We start from the raw sequence: 21,154 nt of genomic DNA, 5'->3' as shown, positions 1-21,154 counted from the left end.
GCTCACTTCACTTTCTTACACAGAACGATACGTGTACTCTAACGACACCATTTTAGCACACCCAGTCGGAGGAAAAGGTAATTATTTCAACGATAACGTAAACTTCTCTGGCTTTGGGTATTTCAACGTTTCTATCTATCCTTTTATAACGATATTAGCACACTTGGTCGGGGGTAAGGTAAATTATTTCAACGCTAAAGTAACGTAAACTTCTCCGGCTTTGGGTCTTTGCAACGTTTCCGTCTATCCTTTCTCTTACACTTTCGTATGTACTTCGTGTAAATTTGTTATCAATTTTTAGGTTATTTTGTATTTAAGTTTGTTTTCAGTATTTTTCGCTACAATTTTTGTTCTGTTATTTATTTTGTTTTATTTTATTTTCTTTCAGTTTTACGTTTGAATTCAATAAAATTCAACCAGTTAGAGACTTCCTTTATTTGACTGAGTGCAGCTACACTCGTTAAAGGTCACGTGCCTAACAGCGTGTGCGTCTACCACGTACTGCAATTATCCCCTGTAGACGGCGCGACAAGCCTTCAACACGGTAACAATTCTGTTATGTGGGATATTGTCCCATTTAGGTGGCTGTTATGCTAAGAAGGTTTTAACCGTGCCCTGAATGCGACCTCTGCAAATAGGACAAACTTTTAATGCAACGACACAGCTACCACAACAAACAAGGTGACCACAAGGTAGAATGACGGTGGAAATCTCGGCATCTAGGCAAATTTTGCAAACTTTTTCCTCTCGGAGGCGGCGGTTTTCTTCTAGAAGTGTGACTTCGTCAGCAGGGACTTCTTCCTTGCACGGTCTGTTTGAGTTACCATTATTTTTCATAGCAGACAACAGGTAACTATTGGGTGATTTTAGTGTAGGTAGTGGTAATGAGTTTATTTCAGTCTGGAGTCGCAATCGATTTTCATCATCTGTATTTGGATTGGAAGCGCCTGTAGGTAGAGACGGTTCTAATTCGCTGTCGGATTCAGAAGAATCTGTTGGTAATTCTTTGTCTTCTATTTCGTATAAATAGTCCATCAGCTCTTCTGAATTGTTGAATTCTTTCCCTGTGTTTAAGATAAAAAAACGAAAATGAAAGTGGAAATTACACCTTTAAGTTACATATCTTCTGTAACAGGCTTATGCGTTTGGCTCTTTTGGCCATATATTAAAACTTAGGAATACAGATATAAAATTGGAATTAATTACCCGTTTCTCTCCTATATCGCCCAATCCCCTTGCGCACTAAATTCTCGGAGAAAAACGGTAACACTGCACGTACGAACGGTTTCCTCATGTCAACTTTGGGTTTCTTTTTAGAAGGCTTTGCTGTAGAGTGGCTAGGCAACTGTGGTGTTGATTTGTTATCTAGGTCTGCAGAAACAGCGAAGTGGTTCTCAAATGTTTCAATCTCATTTCCAGAGTGCTCGCCACTACCCTAAGACATTTAATTAATGGCAGGGTTTTTATATAAACGATGCAAATATATAGAATCTTATTTCATATTTCATATTTCATATTTCTGGAACACAAGTTCAGAAATTCCCAGCTATATAGACAAGAAAATAATCATAAACTTTCTTTAGATTGGTAAGAGTGTGAAACTTTTTTTATTTTTATTATATGAGTTTATTAAGACTGAATCAAAAACTCCACGCAGGACAACAGGCCACCTTAGGGTCCGGTTATTATTTGAGTCGGAGGAGAGGTGGGGTTGGAAGAGAAAATGGGGAGCCCTGAAATATTTTAGCAGCAATGGGAGGGTGGAGTGGAATTTATATGCATTCAAGTTTTGTCATCTTTCAACTTAGCTTTTCTTTAATTTTTATTAAAATTTGCAATTATAATGAAATGTTTCTTACACCCTTTTATCATGCGTCATATTAAATTAAAAGACAAAAACCAGGAAACTAATATTTAACAAATTCTCCAGCATTTCCCCCGACTAACCAACCATATGCAAGAAAGCCCCCCCCCCCCAAAAAAAAAAAAGAAGATAAATAAATAATAATAATAATAATAAACACGCTTACTCACGAAGTTAAATGTAGAACAGTAAATATGGTTACTTTTTGCGGTATTGATTAAGGCTATAACTGTCAATTTATGTTTAAAAAGTTTTAATTGTCCTCATGGAAAATGGGAGAGGGACTACCTTAGACGTTCCGGAGATTGCTGTCTGTATCTGAGCTATATGCTGCTGAACGAAGGCACAGTCTCGAAACCATATTTCATGCACTTCCCATGGTTTGTCACCGACTTGCCAGTTGCACATCCCTCCGCCACATTGGAAACACTTGACACGGTCGCCTACGCCTAGGTAGTAAAAACCGGCCTCGGAGAGTTCTTTAGGTCTTTGAATTTTTCCCGGCGGCCATCTGGAAAAATGAAGGTGAAAGGTTTTTAGCTAAATGTGGATGTGAAAAGATAAAAGCAACAAATCTAACAGTATTTCATGCCGTCTTCTTGGACCTTTACTAGTAGATTAGGCTCCTTAGCAAAAATGTCCTGTTTGGGAGATACTTTGCGGAGGTTTGTGAAGTTGATTGCATTCAGCGATAATCCATGCAGAGGTGTATCGATCCACGTAGACACAGTGTTTATGGAAACGCACCCTAAGCTCAAGCTTTACTACATTGTTAACAGAGTAAAATGTATCGTATTGCGTTAAGACATTTACCTCTGAAAGGTGGCCAAGCGGACCCGCACGTCAATCAGGTCTGGGCGTGCTGGGAGAGGTAGTGCCAAACAGGTGCCATTTGGGATAGGCCTAACGTTTTCTAACTGAAATTCATTCTCTTCAAGGAAAATCTTGACTGCATCATAAAATTGAGGATTGTATCGATATTGAATGACGAACTCGCAGCGAGGAAAATGTCGCACGTGCTCCCCAACGCCCGTGTCTCCTTTTTCGAAATTTCGCAGCGCCCCCTTGCAACTTGACACACATTTCACCATGTCGTCAGTGCCGCTGTAAACAAACATGGCGGCGGCTAGGTCGGCTGGAGAAACGGGACTGGTTGCAGGCCACTTACTGTACGTTCTGAATCTTAAAATGGCCTCATGTTTGTCAGAATCAGTCAAAATGTCCTGAAGATAATAACTAGAGCGCCTTCTCCAGCGGTCGCCATAATCATTCGCGACAAGTGGTGCGTCGTTGGAAGGGCGAGTGAAATGGTTTGTGGCCAGTGATTCCTCGCACGTTTGATAGTTATAAGGGCGTCGGTGAAGATTTGCTGCGGCACCAAAACTGCAACCATCCGGAGTTTCCATGGACTATCATAAGATTACCAGCAGCTCCATGACAATATTTCGCTGTGGATCGAATCTGAAATATAGTAAATTTCTGTTTGAAAGACGCACGGTTTCTATCGATTGTATTGAATTTTTATTTCTCCAGTGGAAATGCTAATGGAGGACAATTGCTGTTTTTATACTTACAAATTTAATACATGCTTCAACATTTTTAAAAACAAGAACAGACACAATAAACATAAAATAATATATATGATATGTGGCATTGCAGGAATGTATGGTGAGAAATTAAAATCGTTAGGGGGTCAGCTATGAAGCAATACGTGTATACTATATACCCCCCCCCCCCCCAAAAAAAAAAAAAAATAAATAATAATAAATAAGAATAATAATAATAAATGCCTCCTGCATGCACTTGGTTATTTACTCCGGATTTTGCTGGTCTACATTTACGTTAGTCTCGAGATGGTTGTGGGTTGGGAAAAGACAAGGGCTTGTTCTTTTGTCCTGTTAACGATTGGTGTGATTGCCGTTGGTTAATCGATATGAACACTTAAATTATTAATTAAACAATTGATCAAAAACTTTTGCTTAAATAAAAATAGAAAATAGGCCGATCGATTTCCAAAGACCTGTAACGTTCCATTAAGGAAACCACATGTCACAAACATTAATATAAATCCTCACTACCCAAAAATAACAACCACTAAATGGCTGACACAGCACAGTAGGGAATGTATATCTCAAGATGGCCATCAGACGTTCGGACCAAAAATGTTTACCGGTGTAACGTGACAGAGAGTCCGCTTCCCATTCATTTGTACAGCGGCCAAATGTTCTTAAGTAGAGGGTGACACCCCCCCCCCACCAAAATAATAATAATAATAATAATAATAATAATAATAATAATAATAATAATAATAAATAAATAAATAAATCCTAATTTTACAAAGGTCCATCAAATTCCAAGAAATTTGTTGGATTTAAACTTCATTATGTGTATGATCATTCTCCAAAGTTTTAGTTACCTTGGTCGCTTCACATAAAAGTTACGTTCTTTTAAAACTATGCCCCAAATGGCTTCCGAGGCATTCGATGCAGACTTGCATACGTTGCAAAAAAATGTCAATTTTCTCAAATACATTCCTCCTTCGGAGTGTTCCCTGATTTTTGCTCGAAGTCGGTGCCTGCATGTTATTATTTACTGTGGTTTGTGAACTGATGATTTTATTTTCCCGCGAACTGCTCACTACCCTTCCCTCCCCCTCCCCCCACCCATGGGACAATCTTGTATAGTGGCAAACGACGAATTTATACAAGCAATAACAGGCAAGAGCACAGCTGCATATTGTATAAAGAACTAATATAAATTACGCCTTACACAGAGGCATATTATCTGGGGTTACTTCACAAAAAACGTTTTATTAATTGTGTGAATTATTAACATTTCATATCTTATCGTGTTTGTTATTGGCGGTGCCTGTTTATGCATGCCAAGTGTTTTTAAGACAAGTGTATTTGAAGATTAAGATTAATGATCACTCACATCATCGCATTGTTTGAAATATATGAGTTGGGTGATTGAAACGGCGCCATAAAATTACGTATAATGTGAGCGTGGATTTCCCATGGATTACTTTAACTGATCACTTATATGACTAATAAAAAGTCGACTTGGTAAGAGATAAACAAAATTATCCCTCGGTCAGCCGAATATACATGTACATGTAGCTTTAAAAACGCACCTTTTTTTTCAAATTTCTGGCCGTGAACTTGACATATTTATCTTTCCCTCCAGTTCGTAAAAGGAATACAGTGTTAGAAAAAGGGCTAAAAATAGCATTCATGTGACATTTATATGCCCAAAAGAAATTTTGATCAATAAAAGACCAACAAGTATTTCCCACAAAGAGAAGAAAAACCTGAACATAAAAAAGTCACGCAAGCAGCACTCTGCACGCTGCAGATTTTAGCATGTTTCGACACTATGTTTGGATTTTTAAACTTCAAAGCATTGATCCACGTTTTTGCTAGCTGTCTTAGAAGCTAAAACAAAATGGCTGTATCCTTGATTATTCATCCGGGTACAACACAAGTTTGCGGCATGCTGTTTTTATGACAACTCGATTTTTGTAAATCTGTCCATGAATTATCACTACAACACACGCTCATGACGTCACCAGAAACTGACCAGCCACAACTTTTCATTTAAAGAGGCTTGTTTTCAATTCAAAATATCTAAAATATTATTTGAATTACTCATGCTTGGACCGTGTCCATCCGCAGTTTGCATATGTTTTACACGTATCAGAAATTTGCAAATCTATTGAGAAATTAACCAATCAAATCGAACTATATGTGACTTTGACACTTTCCATCTTTTCCTACCACGAAAACAATTTCTACACTTGTTGACACTTAAAAGGACACAAAAGAGGATTTTCGCGCCAAAATTGATTTATCCTGATTTATCCCGAGGTTAACACTACTTTTCCGCGATTTACCAACCTTTAATCTATCATTCCCGGCACTCGCCATCGCTCTGTAACATTTTTGGAAAATACAATAAAAAGAAAACCTCCGCTTAAGCGGAGGTTTACCAACAACCACCTCCATTTTCATAATTGAGCTCTCTAGACTTCCGGATCTCGCGAGATTCTCGTATTGCGACCTAGTTAAAACCAGTTCAAGCTGCCGGGAAAGGACAACGTGAAACAGGAGGCTCAGTTATGCTGGGAGTCCTTCGAAGAAGCGAAGACAGATAACAAAAAGAAAAAAGAAACAGCCTTTACAAAAAACATGCGTAAAACAGTGTACGACAGGCAAACAATAAACACCGGCGAGGAAGAAGGCAGATGAAAACCTGCTTGGGTGGCCATGGATACGAAGAATGGCCTGGCCGCGAAGTATTTACTGGATTTGTGAGTACCATTTACAATAATCTTTGAGATAAGACACCAGTGAAAATATTTATTAAGCACAGAGATTTTTGTTTATTTACGTGTGTTCGTTGTATATCTTAACGATTGTCAGGCTCGTCTGTCAAAATATGCCATGAAATTGTAACTAATATGAGTGGTATCGATGACAGAAATTGCAAGTGTTGCTCATATGTCGACTCTGACAGGGTTTGGGTTAGTTTATAGAGCAAAGAAAGTTTAAATAAAAACGGACATGGTGGGAGATACTAGTCTCATTACATATACATTACAATGACCAGGGCGAATTTTTGACTTACCGAGGGCACATTTCTTGTGCCTCTAACATCTAGGCATACCACAGTAATTAAGACATATGACAAAGATGCTATTTCTTTAGGCATCTAAATCCCAAAATGAATGTGCAGAAGCTGTTATTGTATCTAAGTTTAACCCAATGTTAAATGGCATGTCAACTATAAGTGAAAATAAATAGTAGTATTTTGATTTTATATTTTAAAGACAATTTGTCTCCTTTTTACATTAAAAATAAATAAATCAGAAAGGGGATATTGCATGTTTATGTTTGGTACATCTCTCTAATGTATTAAATAGTCCAGAGTAATAATTTAGATCATACAATTTTAACTTCCAACCAGTATTTCGGAGATTAAACCAATATGAAGTGATCAAGAAACTTCAAAATTAAGTTGTAGTTAATACTAGTGCAGTTGAAGATGACAGTCTAGATAATTTAAGGTGATCATATTGAGAAAAATGGCATTTATACTTATTTCAGTTGAGTTTTATACTTATTTCAGTTATGTTTTTACATAATTTTTCTCAAACTCGATTATCTTATTTTATGTACTGTTGCTTTTTTTTTTTTTTTTTGGTTGCAGTATCAAGGTAACTTTTTCCTATGGTATGCCTGAACTGGAAGAAGTGCAGATGGAAGAGGAGGAAGATGCTGAAGAAGAGGGAATTAAAGGATCCTAATGATCCAACATGGGACTAAAACATGTCTTTAGAGTAAGCAGAATTTTAATAAGCTGATATTCACTCCTCATATATTAGGCATATAGGTGCATGATTTCTCTTTTATCAATTTTTTTTCCAAATTGGCGACACATAATGTAAACATAATGCAAGACTCTATTTCCTCCGTCAACTGAAACGAGCTAAGCTTTACCAAAGTATTGTGCACTCAATTCTATATGCCTGCCCTGTGTGGCATCCAGGACTAACTATAGAGCAATGCAAACTCTAAGAGACTGACCAAACTCGTGCTTTGAAGATTATTTTCCCTGACCTATACTATGATGAAACCCTGAACCTGACATATGTGTACTTTAGATAAACGAAGAGATCTGTGCAAAACTTTCTTTTACAAAATAACTGAATCCTCTAACAAACTGAATCACATCTTTATTGATCAATCCAATCGTCTTTTAAGATCAAACAATAGTAACAAAGTGCCACAATTTAAGACCGACAGATTCTGATGCTCTTTTATTCCGTATGCACTTTTAAATTTCCAATAGTATTATGTTGTCTTTTATCCTAAGTACAATAATTTTAAAGTTCAATTAGCAGTCTTTTAACTCAGTTTTATTCAAGCAAATATTCACTTTATTTTCATTATAATTTTCTTAACACTATGTACAACTTCAACCCACTGGGTTGCAATCTTAATAAATTATTATTATTATTATTTTGATTTGCTTTTTTAGACCTAAAGGTTATGAGCAACTGCCAGTATGATGTCCTGAAGAAGAGTTTTTTACATGGAAGAGGAACTCCATGGCTCTCCACCAAAAAAAGATGAACTTTTCTTGAGGGTCCAAAGCGGGGACGAGTTGGATAGTGAGAGACTTTTCCTGACTTTCGAGTGCTGCTTACAGGATATATTCAGTGAACTCATCTTGCCAATGTGACAAAGCATAATCTGCTGACTTCAAACCATCTAGCACTTACATGTATGCTATAATGCAGACAGATTGGAAATCAAGGTGGTCTTTCCTCCCAAACCTAAGTCATATGCCTGATATTGAGAATAAACCATTTTGGTCCAGCATTTACTTCTTAAATCTAAATGACATCAAATGTATTATGGAATATGGTACTGGTGGCATATTGTGATTTCAACTTGATTTTAAACCAGTGTGTTGTTAGATTTTGTAAGATCACCAGTTGCAGTTTTGTGACTTTGTTACAGCATAAAATTCTGTATTTGGCAAATGACTGCATGTCATTTCTTTTAAGACCTACAAAAATGGTTTGAGTGAACACTTGTGCCTGTATTCAATTCTCCGCTCAGCCATTATTTAGAATTCATGCAGGGAAGCTATGCCTGTAATTTTTAAAGAAATATTTATACCTTTCTATTTATTCCCTGCACATCTTGGAAAAGTATGTGTGAATATCTTACTGATGAAACAATTTATGTTTGTGTAAGTTGGGTTGGTCCTTTCTTATGACACATCCCTTTGCATGGAGACAGCTCACATGAGTCAATACACTGACAGAGAGGGGGATAATTTGTTGATCTGCAATCCTCATGGGTCTGCATGTACATCAGACTCTTAACATGATAGCCTGGCTATTAATAAGTCTCTCTCAAAAATGTTATCATACTATAATGTGTACTGCACAATGTGAAAGTTTGTGAATGCTTGAATAGAAGGCTTATTTATGAAGATGGCATTAATGAGTATGAAAATAATTATGCATTCTAGCTTACTTACAGAATCTGTGTATGTCTTATTCATTACATGTGACGGGTAATAATAAAGATGATTTGGCCAAATTCCAAACTTATGTAGCAAACTTTGTTTATTCTTGTATTTTTGCCAAATATAAATAAAAGATGTTTCAATATTTAAACTTTTATTTCATTCATAATCTCTACCCAGTTAATGCTTCATTGATACTGCAGCTTATGCTTTGTACATAACAATATGTTAATTAATAATAACAGTTGGATAGTACATGTTAATTTACTAAAGGGCTAGTTCTTAGAAAAACATGTTCGACATTAAAATATATTCTAAAAAAGTTTTCAAGTATTGCATTAGAATTGAATCTTTGGATGTATTTGACAAAATTATAAAATTATTGAAGAGTTGACAATGCACAGAAAATAAAGGCCTTGAGGCTCTCGCTGATCTCAGTCTTGTCACTTTAAATACATATACATGGGCATTATAATATAAAACTGTTCACTCGGTTTTGGTAAAAGGTGGTGGATCATGTGGTCATCGCTGCAAATTTTTTGTAGCAGTCTTTTACACAACTTGTCACACCGACATTGAAGTGATGCAGTATTGTAAGATTGGAGTGCTTCCTGGTATGAGTTTTCCAGACATAACTTGAGGCACTGTAATAGTAAAATTACATAAAATGGTTATAAAGAAAAAAATGTATTGATATTATCATAACAGCACTATTCTTTAACAAAAATCAACAAGTTAGAGGGCATGATCACTACATGATAACCAGCTTATTATAAAGAAGCAAGTCTGATTATGGCAAAAAAAAAAAAAAAAAAAAAAAAAAAAAAAAAAAAAATTAAATTTAAATATCTGCAGCTGCATTAAATCATAAAGGCCACAAGAAGAAATAACATAATCACACATGGTTTCAAAGAACTGATGTAAAAAAATCACACTAATATTCCCCACTTGGAATTAGAATTTTGACTAGCTAATTTACTACAGTAAAGTGCTAAACCGTACCAAATGGCACTGTTCACCCTCTAAAATACCAAAGTTTTAAGCAGGCCCAGGACCCCACGCCAACTAGGGGGGGGGGGGTCGGCTTTGCATCCGCGGACCCCCCCCCCCCCTCCCTTTCAAATAATCCTGGATCCGCCCATGTTATACTGCTAAAATTATTAACATACCTGATCTCTTCACTCGTGCTTGAAGGGGTGTATCACCCAATTCCTCCTCTGAAAGGCTAAAAAATCATTCCTTATAATCATATTCATTGACAATATTATTAAATTTACAAATAAGCTAACGTAGTTACGTGCCGTACAAAGAACACCCTCTAACCCCACTAGTACTCGAGTTACATTGTATATCTCATGGGATTCCCCTGCGAGAATATGGTGTGAGGTTAGTCTGTAAGTACTGGTAGATGACCACATTGAGCAGAAAAGGGTATTCCTCCTGCTTTACAGAACTATACACCTCAGGGGTAAAGTGCACTATCTCGCTTCATATAACTAGTAGTACGTACCCAGTGCGAGTGATTTGGCTGCGAGTGCGTTACCCGAGGAAACGTTAATTATTAGCAGTTATCTACGCTTTTTAACTTCCTCTGCCAGACATTTTGATTTCCACTGCCATCTTCCCATTTTAAAGTACTTTTGGTAAATATAACTCGCTTACCTGCAAAGATTCGGTGAGCAATTCCTCTTCTCCTTCACGTCCACGCTCACCTTCGAAACGACATGCTGTCTGCATTGTTTACATCTCGTATCTGAGTCGAGAAGCCGCGTTATTTCAAACTGTGTCAAGATGGCTGACGCCCGGGGTTCGAAAGTGGACGGTGAATATGATTCTTTTTTTCGATATTGATTACGGCCATTTACCTGCCATTTTATGCTTTACCCATAGCAATTGTTCTCAGATAAGTTAAAAAAGAAGCAATCCATGCACTTAAAAGGCGTTTTTAATCCTATTTTTTGTCCCTTTAAAGCAATAATAACTCTTCCTTTTAGATTCAAAATTCCGCAAGAAATACATTGTAAACAACGCCTGGAAATATATTCTATTGCATTTTCCCACCAAAACGACTGTTATTGTAGTAAAACTAAAATCTGTGCTTGTCACTTGGGCTTTCGATGCCTTTCTTCGCGGTCGACAAGTGCATCCGTTGCCAATAACGTTTAGGTGTCTCGCGGATTCTTGCGTTCATTCGAGACCAAAATAACATTGGCGGGAAACCCTCAGACGTAAGTTGCGAGTTTTTGTACAGTGCGTCGGATAACGAAAAGCCCAGAATTGCACACATTGTAGATATAAATGCATTTTGAGCAAAAAGACGAATATAGCTTATGAATCTTATAATATCGTTATATAGTGTTGTTGTTGTCTGCTTTTCCCGCGGTTTTAAGTAGGTCACCAGAAACTATCGCTCGATACGAGAGGGCTCCGTCAGTTAAAATCTCTTAAGAGATTTTAACAAAAAACCGTACGTTTAGGAAAAAAACCCTGAATTAACTTTGAATGCAGGAATGGGGTCGTTGACCATTGGTAAGTACGGGAAAATTGTCGTTTTTTCCAGGAAAATCGTATTTTTGGCCAAAACGAAGAGTTATTATGACTTTAACGAAATTTAACTATCACTTAATAACTCCCTATCTTTTACTTAACTGATCACGTTTTAATTATTCTGCATTTACTGAAAGTGTTAGCTGTTTACTTTACAGCAATAATTATATGGAAATTTTGCTTACATGTATTTGCCACAATTATATGTTAGCTCACCGTTTATAAACTGCCTTCCTCCTCACGTAGTACAACAACAACAACAGTCTACTCTAGTTACAAGTACATATAAAATTGGGCAATGGCACTCTGCATTTTAGCAGTATTTATCAAGCACTAGTTATCGAGGACATTTAGATAGGAGTCCAATCGGGTGACCAAAGTTAATGGCTTCATGTTCAGGCCTACCCAACTACCAGACTCGGCACATAAGGATCCTGAATTAACCGGTATATCGGACCACACTACCCGTTTTCAAGGTGTGTGTGTCAGATCGCATTTTGGAGTATCAGTCAGAACACCGACAGGATGAGCCCGCGGTCGTCCTACAAAATTTGTTCTGGGGTATGGAAACATAGGACCAGAGAGCAGTCTTATTGGCATCTTTTTCTGGAAGTTATACAGTTTTTGCGAAAATTTCATTTTTCACATATTGGCTTTTTCAACGTGGGAATTAGAATTCCCACGGGCATGAAGCCGAATGGTAATCAAATTTTTTAAATGCCCACGTTCTTTTTAGTAAATATATGAAAATTGGTGGCAATCATTCCGTTAATCATTATGTGATATTGCATCAAAATTGGCAAATTTAAAAGCTCTGGCACCACAAATGTTCTGCAAAGATAACTATGCCGCTATTTTTAACGTTTTCTGGCCCGCAATGAAATTGATTCTCTTCAAGGAACATCTTGGCTGCATCATAAAATTGAGGATTGTGTCGATATTGAATGACGAAGTCGCAGCGAGGAAAATGTCGCACGTGCTCCCCAACGCCCGAATCTCCTTTTTCGAAATTTCGCAGCGCCCCCTTGCAACTTGAAACACATCATGTCGTCAGTACCGCTGTAAACGAACATGGCGGTGGCTAGGTCAACTGGAGAAAGAGGACTTGTTTCAGGCCACTGACTGTACGCTCTGAATCTTGAAAAAGCATCATGTTTGTCAGAATCAGTCAAAATATCCAGTAGTTTTTGCGTTGAGCGCCCTCTCCATTCATAATCATTCACGCCCTGTGGCGCAACGAGTTGATGGCGAGCAAAACGGCTTGTGGCCAGTGATTCCACAGGTGTTTGCATTCTGATAGAACAGACACACAATAAAGCTTGTACGATTGCATATGATACATGTACCATTATTGAGAAAATTCCTTAAGGGGTTGAAGCAAAAGGTAAGGAGATATTCAGGAACCGCCGAAATGTAATTTTCTCAAATCTGTTGGCTACTGCTTCCCCCTCCTCCAGCCTACGACCCAGTACAGTATGGTTACTTTTTGGTATTTTACTCGGTAATAAATGGGCTTTTCCAACACGTACGGTGGAAACCTTACAATCAACTATCCAGCCGACTCTCCAAGAACCAGCTTGAATATATATACTCATGAAACCAGACACACTGGAGTGGCTCCCACGCTTTTATCGTATCGCATCCCACATAAGCCAGACATCTCTTAAAGATAACCTGAATCCCAGGATACAAAAAATTGTGTCTTAATTTTTTCATGAGATACTCCCTCTGTGACCAGATACATAGGTATCAATAGAAGTGTTGTCTCTCTCTCCCTCAGTACAGGGGCCAGCTGAGACTGGGTTCCCATGCCTAGGTCGCTCTAACTGGATCGACCCACGTCCAAGGGGATTCTCGCTTAATTGCAATTAACTTAAGCGGCTTAGATGTCTGTCACGCCTACTGAAGCTGATAAGGGGTAATTAACTATACTATCGTTTAGCAGCTTTAGCAGGCGTGCCAGACATCTTAGCCATTCAAGCTGAAAGCATTTTAGCGAGAAACCCGTGGAGATGGACCGATCCTGTTAGTTCAATCTAGGGATGGGAACCCAGTCTTTATTTGCTCATGAGATAATCCCTATGTGACCCGATGCATGGGTATCAATAGGAACGTTCTCTCTTTCTCAGAGGACAGCTGAGTGACGGCGGGGTCAAAGTCAGTAACAGTTTATGTGATTGGTTAATTTCATAATATATTTTAATTTCGCTCATCTGTTTATCACATGATAACTGAGTTTTGGAGAAGGTCCAAGCATGAGTAATTCAAATTATATTTTAGATATATTTAATTGAAAACAAGTCTCTTAGGGATTACCTAATAAGGAAATGTTGCATGGTGACTTGCAACATGAGAATGGAAAATATTTTGTAATAACGCAAAGACAATGGAAAGAAAACAAGTCAATGCATGATCAGTACGGAGAAATGGGGTATAAATATTTGTGAAGTTGTATGAAAAGGGAGGTGAATAAACGTTTGAAAGCTCCAGATATAGTTATCGTTATTTCTTCACTGTAACAATACCTAAGAGTGACTCCTATTTCAAGCTCGGGATATATACCAGAATTAACAAGAGAGTGCCACAGGGAGGTTCTGTAGTGGAGAAAGGAATAAAACAGTGGACAGGCTAATAACATTGGTCATAGCAAATAACATGAAGATCATGAACGGCGTTTAAGAAGCAAAATAATTTCTTCGAGAGTAACCTCCTACCTGCGTATGAAAAGGAAGGTGTTAAACAAATGGAGGTTGTCAGTTATCGCCAATAGCTTAGAGACATGGACACTAAATGCACCCATGGAACAAAAAGCAATGAAAAGATGGAAAGAAGTACGTTGAACTCCAGCCTTAGATATAAGAAAAACAAAAATCTTGGACTAAACCTTTATTTAAAGTTCGAAAGATATTTTTGGTATACCTACTTTAAGACACAACTTGTTTGAAACACACAAATGATTCATTTGAGTCGACATAAATAACAAAACACATAAAGCGATTATCTGGGAACAATAATAACGTGTAACAGAATTTGCTACGATTTTTTTTAGCTTACCTTCTCTAGAATGAACCACTTCCCATGTAACACACCCTCTACAGTGTCATTCTCCGACGGAACGTGCTATTTTAATAAGTTACATATTATGTTGACGCAATAAAGGGTACCGGAGGAGATCAGCAATGGTCAGAATTGTGCCGGAAGTGACGTGTAGTGGTGTAAGACATAAAGCTGAGTGTTCATATTTAGCTGGAGGTGAATGGGAATGAAGACGTGGGCTTGGAGAAAAAAGGAGTTATTCTAACAACACGGTAAGATAACATATTATCTTTATGCATTTGGGGCAGAGAATACTAGTAGAAACAATAGGCACATGGTATGAAAACGTGTCACGGAACTTGAAGGTGCAAAATCGTGCTTAATTTGCAGTCAATTTGTTTTTCCAGCGCGGAAAAGAGCGTAAAGTGAAGAGAATTCCCGGGAGGCTATAAATCGTTGTCATGTGGAATTTTGGCACTTATATAATCTGATATGTCCATATCTAAGTATTTTTGGGTGTTTTATGGTATGGGCTACAATAATAACGATGTTTTAGGGTCTTTGAAGGACCTTGTGAAAACCAGGAAGTAGTTCGTAACTGACAACTGAGTCGTACCGATCCACAACTACTGTGCAAAGATGTATCTTTTTTTTTAAATATTCAGACGAATTTTTAGATCTTTATGTGTCCATCTGACATGAAATTCCACACATATGATCACATTAATACGCCTTTAATATTAATCAGTGACAAATGCCAAGACAAAGGTGACATTCTGACAGCCTCTTTTCTGAGCTAAAGATCACTAGCAAAAGAGACTGGCAATCAATTTCCTCAGGCTGGCAGTCAATCACCCTTGAGAAACTGGTCATGTAATATCTTATCTACCTGTCAATATCGCTTTTCCAACTGAGTATTGCATAATAATGTCAGTTATTAGTAACTTAGAGCTAGTCTTAATTACCTGTCAGCTTTGTCGGCTCACCTGAATTCTCTTTTCATCTTTTGGGGAAGATCTTGTCAGTGAAATGTTTTATTTGTCGAATGAATGCATCCAACAACCAAGGTGCAAGTCCATTTTGACAGGTAAATAGCTGTAAGATGCCATTAAATGCCAGTCGCGTACTTTTTAGCTCAGATAAGAGGCTGTCAGAACGTTACCTTTGTCTTGGCATTTGTCACTGATTTGTACCTGCCACAGTGTAAGAGGTATATTAATGTGATCATATGTGTGGAATTTCATGTCAGATGGACATATAAAGATCTAAAAATTCGTCAGAATATTTAAAAAAAGATTCATCTTTTCACAGAAGTCATAGATTGGTACGATTCAGTTGTTAGTTACGAACTACTTCCTGGTTTTCACAAGGTCCTTCAATAACTCTAAAACATCGTTATAATTGCAGCCCATACCATAAAACACCCAAAAATACTTAGATATGGACATATCAGATTATATAAATGTCAAAATTCCACATGACAACGATTTATAGCCTCCCGGGAATTATTTTCCCTTTGTCGCGCTGACTGTCGATGCAGCATGTATTTCAAAACAAGTTGACTGCAAATTAAGCACGATTTTGCACCTTCAAGTTCCGTGTCACGTTTTCATATCATGCATCTATTATTTCTACAAGTATTCTCTGCCCGAAATGCGTAAAGAAGAAATGTTATCTTACCATGTTGTTTGAAAAACTGCTTTTTCCTCCGAGTCCTCGTCTTCTCTCCCATTCACCTCCAGCTAAAAATGACCACTCAGCTTCGCGTCTTACACCACTTGACGGCACACTTCCGGCACAATTCTGACCAATGCTGATCTCCTCCGGTACCCTTTATTAAGGTGCACTTCAATTTACACTTAACTCTATCGCTTCTTATCTGCTTGTGTTCGTGTGCAATAGATATAGATATAATGACAGATAGGTATAACATTTATGTACGGTAGGCCTACACATTCTCCAGGGAAAAAACTTTATAAGTCAATATGCTACTGCCCTGAGTGTCAGAGTCACTGTGAATGGGGTTTCAACAGTTTTGCTGATATGGGTTATATATGAAATCAAGATCGAACTGGCAAAACTGAAATCTAGAACCAAGGGTATATGCTACAAGTTATAAAGAATTCCCCAATTCCTATACATATTAACCATTCAACCTTTTCAAAAGGGGATATACTGCACGAAATATAACTTACAACACGTTTTTACTATACAAGGAAGCCCTATGACTAGGCTGACCGCAAAGTCTTAAGCCATTAATCATTTTACACACTGAAAAGGGAAGTAGATAGCTAGGAGATGAATAAAAAATTTTTCCTCGTGGGCCAGATCTCGAGACACTTTCTTTAAAATCACATGACATATATTCAACATCCGCGTGGCTCAATGTTTAAGTGAGTCAACCATTGATTGTTGAACCGAGATATGACTCTCTCCACGGATCTGTGCCCCCCCCCCCCTCTGCCCAGCAGGTACCCCTTTTCCCTTCTTCCATAATACAGTATTGTAACAAGGGAAACGAAATGAAACCAAGCAAATTTCCAAACCTGTGACCTGCATATAAACATTTTAAAAAATTTTCCTTATCTACTATTTCATTTTTGCCGTGGGAAGCGAGGCAAACACTTTTTCTTTGTGCCTATACCCCCCCCCCCCCCAATCCCCGACCTCCACTTCGCAAATTTCAGGATTCGCGCTTGGACGAATGTGAATGGAAAACCTTATGGTATCCTGTTGTAAATAAATTCTCTACAGTTTGAGGGATTTTAAATGCAGGAACTCTATAGGAGTCTGTTCGTAATTTCTTGTATGAGTATGAGTGGAAGGAGAAGAAATGGAACAAGGCCCGAAAAAGCGAGAAAGCAAAACACAGAGTTGCGCTCTAAGTGTTTGATGCTGATATTATCCTATAAATCACATTTTTTTTCAAACAGCTGTATAGGGTAACGATTTTCTTGGAAAGGGGCCATTTTATAACCCATCCCACATTTAATAACAAACCTCGACAACCATTACTGTATGAGATAAACCTGCCCTCTTGATAAGGATTAAAGGTTATGGCTAGATATAAAATGTATTACAGCCATAATTTCGAGAGCCTCTACTAGATTATAAATTCAGAAAAAAAAGCCATGAGTGATTTTTAACTAAAAGAAGCCAAGTATGTAACAACATTGCAATGCCTAATTCAAAACAATATTTTCTTTCGAGCATCGCTTAGTATAAGGGATATATACACTACACGTAAAAGCAGCAACAACTAATTATAATTTTATGTTAATCCTTCGTCAGAACATCAGAATTCATTTATAAGTAGCTTTCATATTTCTAATATAAATAAGAATCAATATTCCATGAGAAATATATTATGTAGGGCTTTTCTGCATTTCAATAAATAAATAAATAAATAAATAAATAAATAATATGAAAATGCAGTTGGCTTTATACGTATAAGACATCATTATAGTCAGAGCAATGAAGTTTTTTATTTGTTCACAAATTAATGGTAGTAGAGATAGCATGGTTTTCGTACTGGAAAACAGAGACACCACCTCTTCCCCTCTCTAAAAGTTTTAATCACGCCTAGAATCTCGAGGGGGCGTGTCAGACAATTAAACTAATTACACTGACGGCACTTGAACAAGAATCCCTGCAGAAATGGATCGATCCTGACCTGAATCTAAATGCTCCCAAAGCAGGCCCGTAGCCAGCAATTTCAAAGGGGGGGTTATTTTCTGAAAAAGTGGACCTTTTACCGTATAATCCCCATTTACCTAGGTCAAATTTTACCTAGAGTGGACCTTTTAACAGCAAAAAGGGGAGTTCTTTCGAACCCCCCGAACACCCTCTGAACGGGCCTGCAAAGGTTCGTGTTAGCAGACGGCAGTAATCGTTTTTGAGGTCTGAGATACCGTACAGTAGGCCCTATACAGTTTTCACCGCGTCTGTTTCTGTCCTTGTTAGGTGTTCGGCACTGACAAATGGTTGTACAACCAGACAAATATAGATAAACAACTGCCAGTGAATAAACAGAATAAATGTACTCGCAGATTAACAGATATATGACAAAATAATCCATGGCAAATCTATTGATAAATAGATAAAATCAATAAACATATAAATACGTTTTTCAAGGTGATCGTCAAGATCACGTTCAAAGAAGAAAACATTCTCTCTGGGTACAGTTCACACAAAGAAAAGTGTTTTTCATGTTCATTTGTACTGCTTTGATAAAGGCTTTTAAACAAGAGACTTTTCGTCTCCATAAACAATTTTTACAATAAGCACAAAAACAATCATCTTTTAACACATTTTTTAAAAGCAAATTACCACTTTAAACTGCCACTGGTAACACTACTGTCAACAGCAAGTTCACCGTCTGAAGCATGTTTTACGTAAAGTCCTTCAGTTATATTCTGTACATAGGTCTCCCAGTTTTAACTATGGCGTTCACTACTGTTGTGTAGAGCGCTGCCATGGCAACCGGCCAAAGGAATGGTAAAACTTGCGATATCTCGTCATAAAAATTATGTTTTTCTGGACATATCTGTGTTCTTCATCTAGTCTGTCTGCATGCTCTCGTAAGTCGAACAAAATGTCTCTGAAAAAAGGAAAATATCTGTTTTAAATCTTGTGTTGCAAAAGTAATAATAATTGACCAATCATCATGATTTCTATAGCTATAGGTAGTATAAAGAGGATATACAGTACTAACTTAATCTAGATAGCTACGCCCGATTGTTGTTTTTATTTAACGAGATATTTCAGGAAATAACGGAATCTAACAAATTTCTCAATGATTCCAAATTCTTTTGTCACACTTTTTAGGCAAACGTGCAAATAAAAAGTTAAAGCCATAAAGAACATTGATTGGATTGATCTAGTACATAGAGATGTTATACGGAATAAACTCGCCCACGTGCGCTGGTCACCTCCCGCCAAATTCTTACGTAATGTTTGACCTATTTGGTCAATTTTTGCTAAATACTTGTCTTGGACGTTCAACCGTCGACACTGACCATGCACGTCTCAGCTGAGCCACACCTAGCCGGTACTGCTGCGGAAAAAAGGTCCCAAGGCAAAACCTCTACTTTTTAGTGACATTTCTGATAAAAAAGGAGCATTGGACCGGAATATAGTCAAACTAATTTTTAACAAGTGCAAAGGAGAAAGAAATTTACTTTTTGGTGATATTTCTGACAACGAGGCAGTTTCGGAATATAGTCAAAATCGACGGATGTTTATTACAAGTTCACGGGAGTAATAATTCAAGTTTTTTATTGTTATTTCTGACGACGAGGCGGTTACGGAACATAGTCAAAATCAAACGGATGTTTATTTTAAGTACACAGGAGTAATAATTCTACGTTTTGGTGACATTTTTTACTACGAGGCGGTTTCGGAATATACATGTGCTGATTTTCAGAGCATTCATGTGCTACATGTAATTACAAGTTCAAAGGGGGAATACATTTGATTTTACCGATGTATCTGATAAAGAGGAAGAATGAACAGCTTAAAAACAAAAGGTAAATAACACAACCCTCGTTAAAAAATTATAGATTTACAAATAATTTGTATGCACGTGTGGCTTATATGTAAACTAATTCCCGTTTTCAAACCATACCCATATGATATGACTTAGTGTAATAAAATGATAGATAATAATTTTAAAACGTGAAAAGTTTATGCTAATTTTTTTTAAAAGTGTGAGAGATTTTAAATTTGTCTACTGGTAGGTATATAACGCAAGCAACGTCACTATTCTCTTGATGCCAAAAGGTCACATGGTCACAATGTCTTTTGGCTTTCAGTATTTAAGAGACCTCGACCAAGATGTAGTCGTGAAATTCTAAACTACATCGAGGTAAAATCAGAGTTTTCCGAGAGACGCTACGCAGAAATGTCGAGTGAAGCGAGACATTTTTGGGTAGCGGCTCGAGGTTGCCCTCGATCTTCACTGAAGCTTGGCTAAATGGACAGGCTTCAGTGATCATCATAGCGCCACGGTCATATAACATCCCTAGATATATATATATTTAAACCACGGCTAGCACGTAGAACAAAAGACTCGGCCGTGCTGTATTTGACATACAAGCACGTCATGTACGAGTGCGTTCCACGGTCTGTTGCACTTCTAGTGTAGTAGCCAATCGGAGGCCGTGGTTTAAGCCAGATACAACACTCGTCGCCGAGCTGTACTTGAAAATTACTCGTGTATTGTCTCGCCTGCGGCTCGCCAATACACTCGTAATATTTCACGTACAGCTCGGCGACTCGTATTGTATCTATCACATACTTCTATGGTGTACGCACTTTTTTTCACGTGGACGGTTTCTTTGTACTTTCGGGGATTTCCCCCCACTTTCTTCGGTCAGGGTCATAAGATTTAAATAAGGAGTGTGGGTTGCTGGTTGACAGAGATATTTATAATCTCTATATGAGGTTGTGGTAATTCAGCCTACATCTCAGTTAGGGATGATGATAGCACCTAAATTTGTCATTCTGATTTTAAGTGTGTTATCGTGACAGGTTTTCATCAGATAGATACCAAGACATTTTCGAAAATGTGCGTTAAAGGGGCGTAGGCGGCTTACATTTTAACTTTGGAATGCTATCTATTTTGAAAAAAAAAAAAAAAAATCGGTGGAGATTGTGTTCCCCAGA

General features: G+C 37.6%; 2 protein-coding genes and 1 long non-coding RNA gene across 3 annotated transcripts in view; 1 reads left to right on the top strand and 2 right to left on the bottom strand.

Moving 5' to 3' along the window:
* Positions 1-462: 462 nt before the first annotated feature.
* On the bottom strand, positions 463-15,110 carry LOC106156105 (putative inhibitor of apoptosis). Its single transcript, XM_086995642.1, has 5 exons — positions 14,507-15,110; positions 2,678-3,325; positions 2,153-2,375; positions 1,207-1,435; positions 463-1,064 (listed from the first exon to the last, which is right to left on the bottom strand). The coding sequence occupies exons 2-5, from the start codon at positions 3,268-3,270 to the stop codon at positions 589-591; spliced, it is 1,521 nt and encodes a 506-aa protein (XP_086851768.1). The 5' UTR covers positions 3,271-3,325; positions 14,507-15,110; the 3' UTR covers positions 463-588.
* Positions 5,667-9,337, top strand: LOC147759811 (uncharacterized). Its single transcript, XR_015331068.1, has 3 exons — positions 5,667-6,173; positions 7,073-7,202; positions 7,904-9,337. It is a non-coding gene; the product is annotated as an uncharacterized LOC147759811 (long non-coding RNA).
* A 2,844-nt stretch (positions 15,111-17,954) lies between the features above and the next one.
* The window catches only part of LOC106162803 (uncharacterized), a 30,547-nt gene continuing 27,347 nt past the window's right edge, over positions 17,955-21,154 (bottom strand). The window contains exon 3 of the mRNA XM_086995994.1: positions 17,955-19,088. The gene's annotated coding sequence lies outside the window, so the exon portion shown is untranslated. The remainder of the gene's footprint in view (positions 19,089-21,154) is intronic.

Source organism: Lingula anatina, chromosome 9 (genome assembly GCF_051362555.1).
Source record: "Lingula anatina isolate TDL-2025a chromosome 9, LinAna3.0, whole genome shotgun sequence".
Taxonomy (NCBI): domain Eukaryota; kingdom Metazoa; phylum Brachiopoda; class Lingulata; order Lingulida; family Lingulidae; genus Lingula; species Lingula anatina.
This window is presented reverse-complemented; position numbering and strand designations above follow the sequence as displayed.

Excerpts from the sequence above, each read along its gene's own strand:
- LOC106156105 (XM_086995642.1), bottom strand. The coding sequence starts at position 3,270 with ATGGAAACTCCGGATGGTTGCAGTTTTGGTGCCGCAGCAAATCTTCAC. Across the intron at positions 2,376-2,677 it reads CGCTTGGCCACCTTTCAGAG|ATGGCCGCCGGGAAAAATTC; the intron begins GTAAATGTCTTA and ends TCATTTTTCCAG. Across the intron at positions 1,436-2,152 it reads CAATCTCCGGAACGTCTAAG|GGTAGTGGCGAGCACTCTGG; the intron begins GTAGTCCCTCTC and ends TAAATGTCTTAG.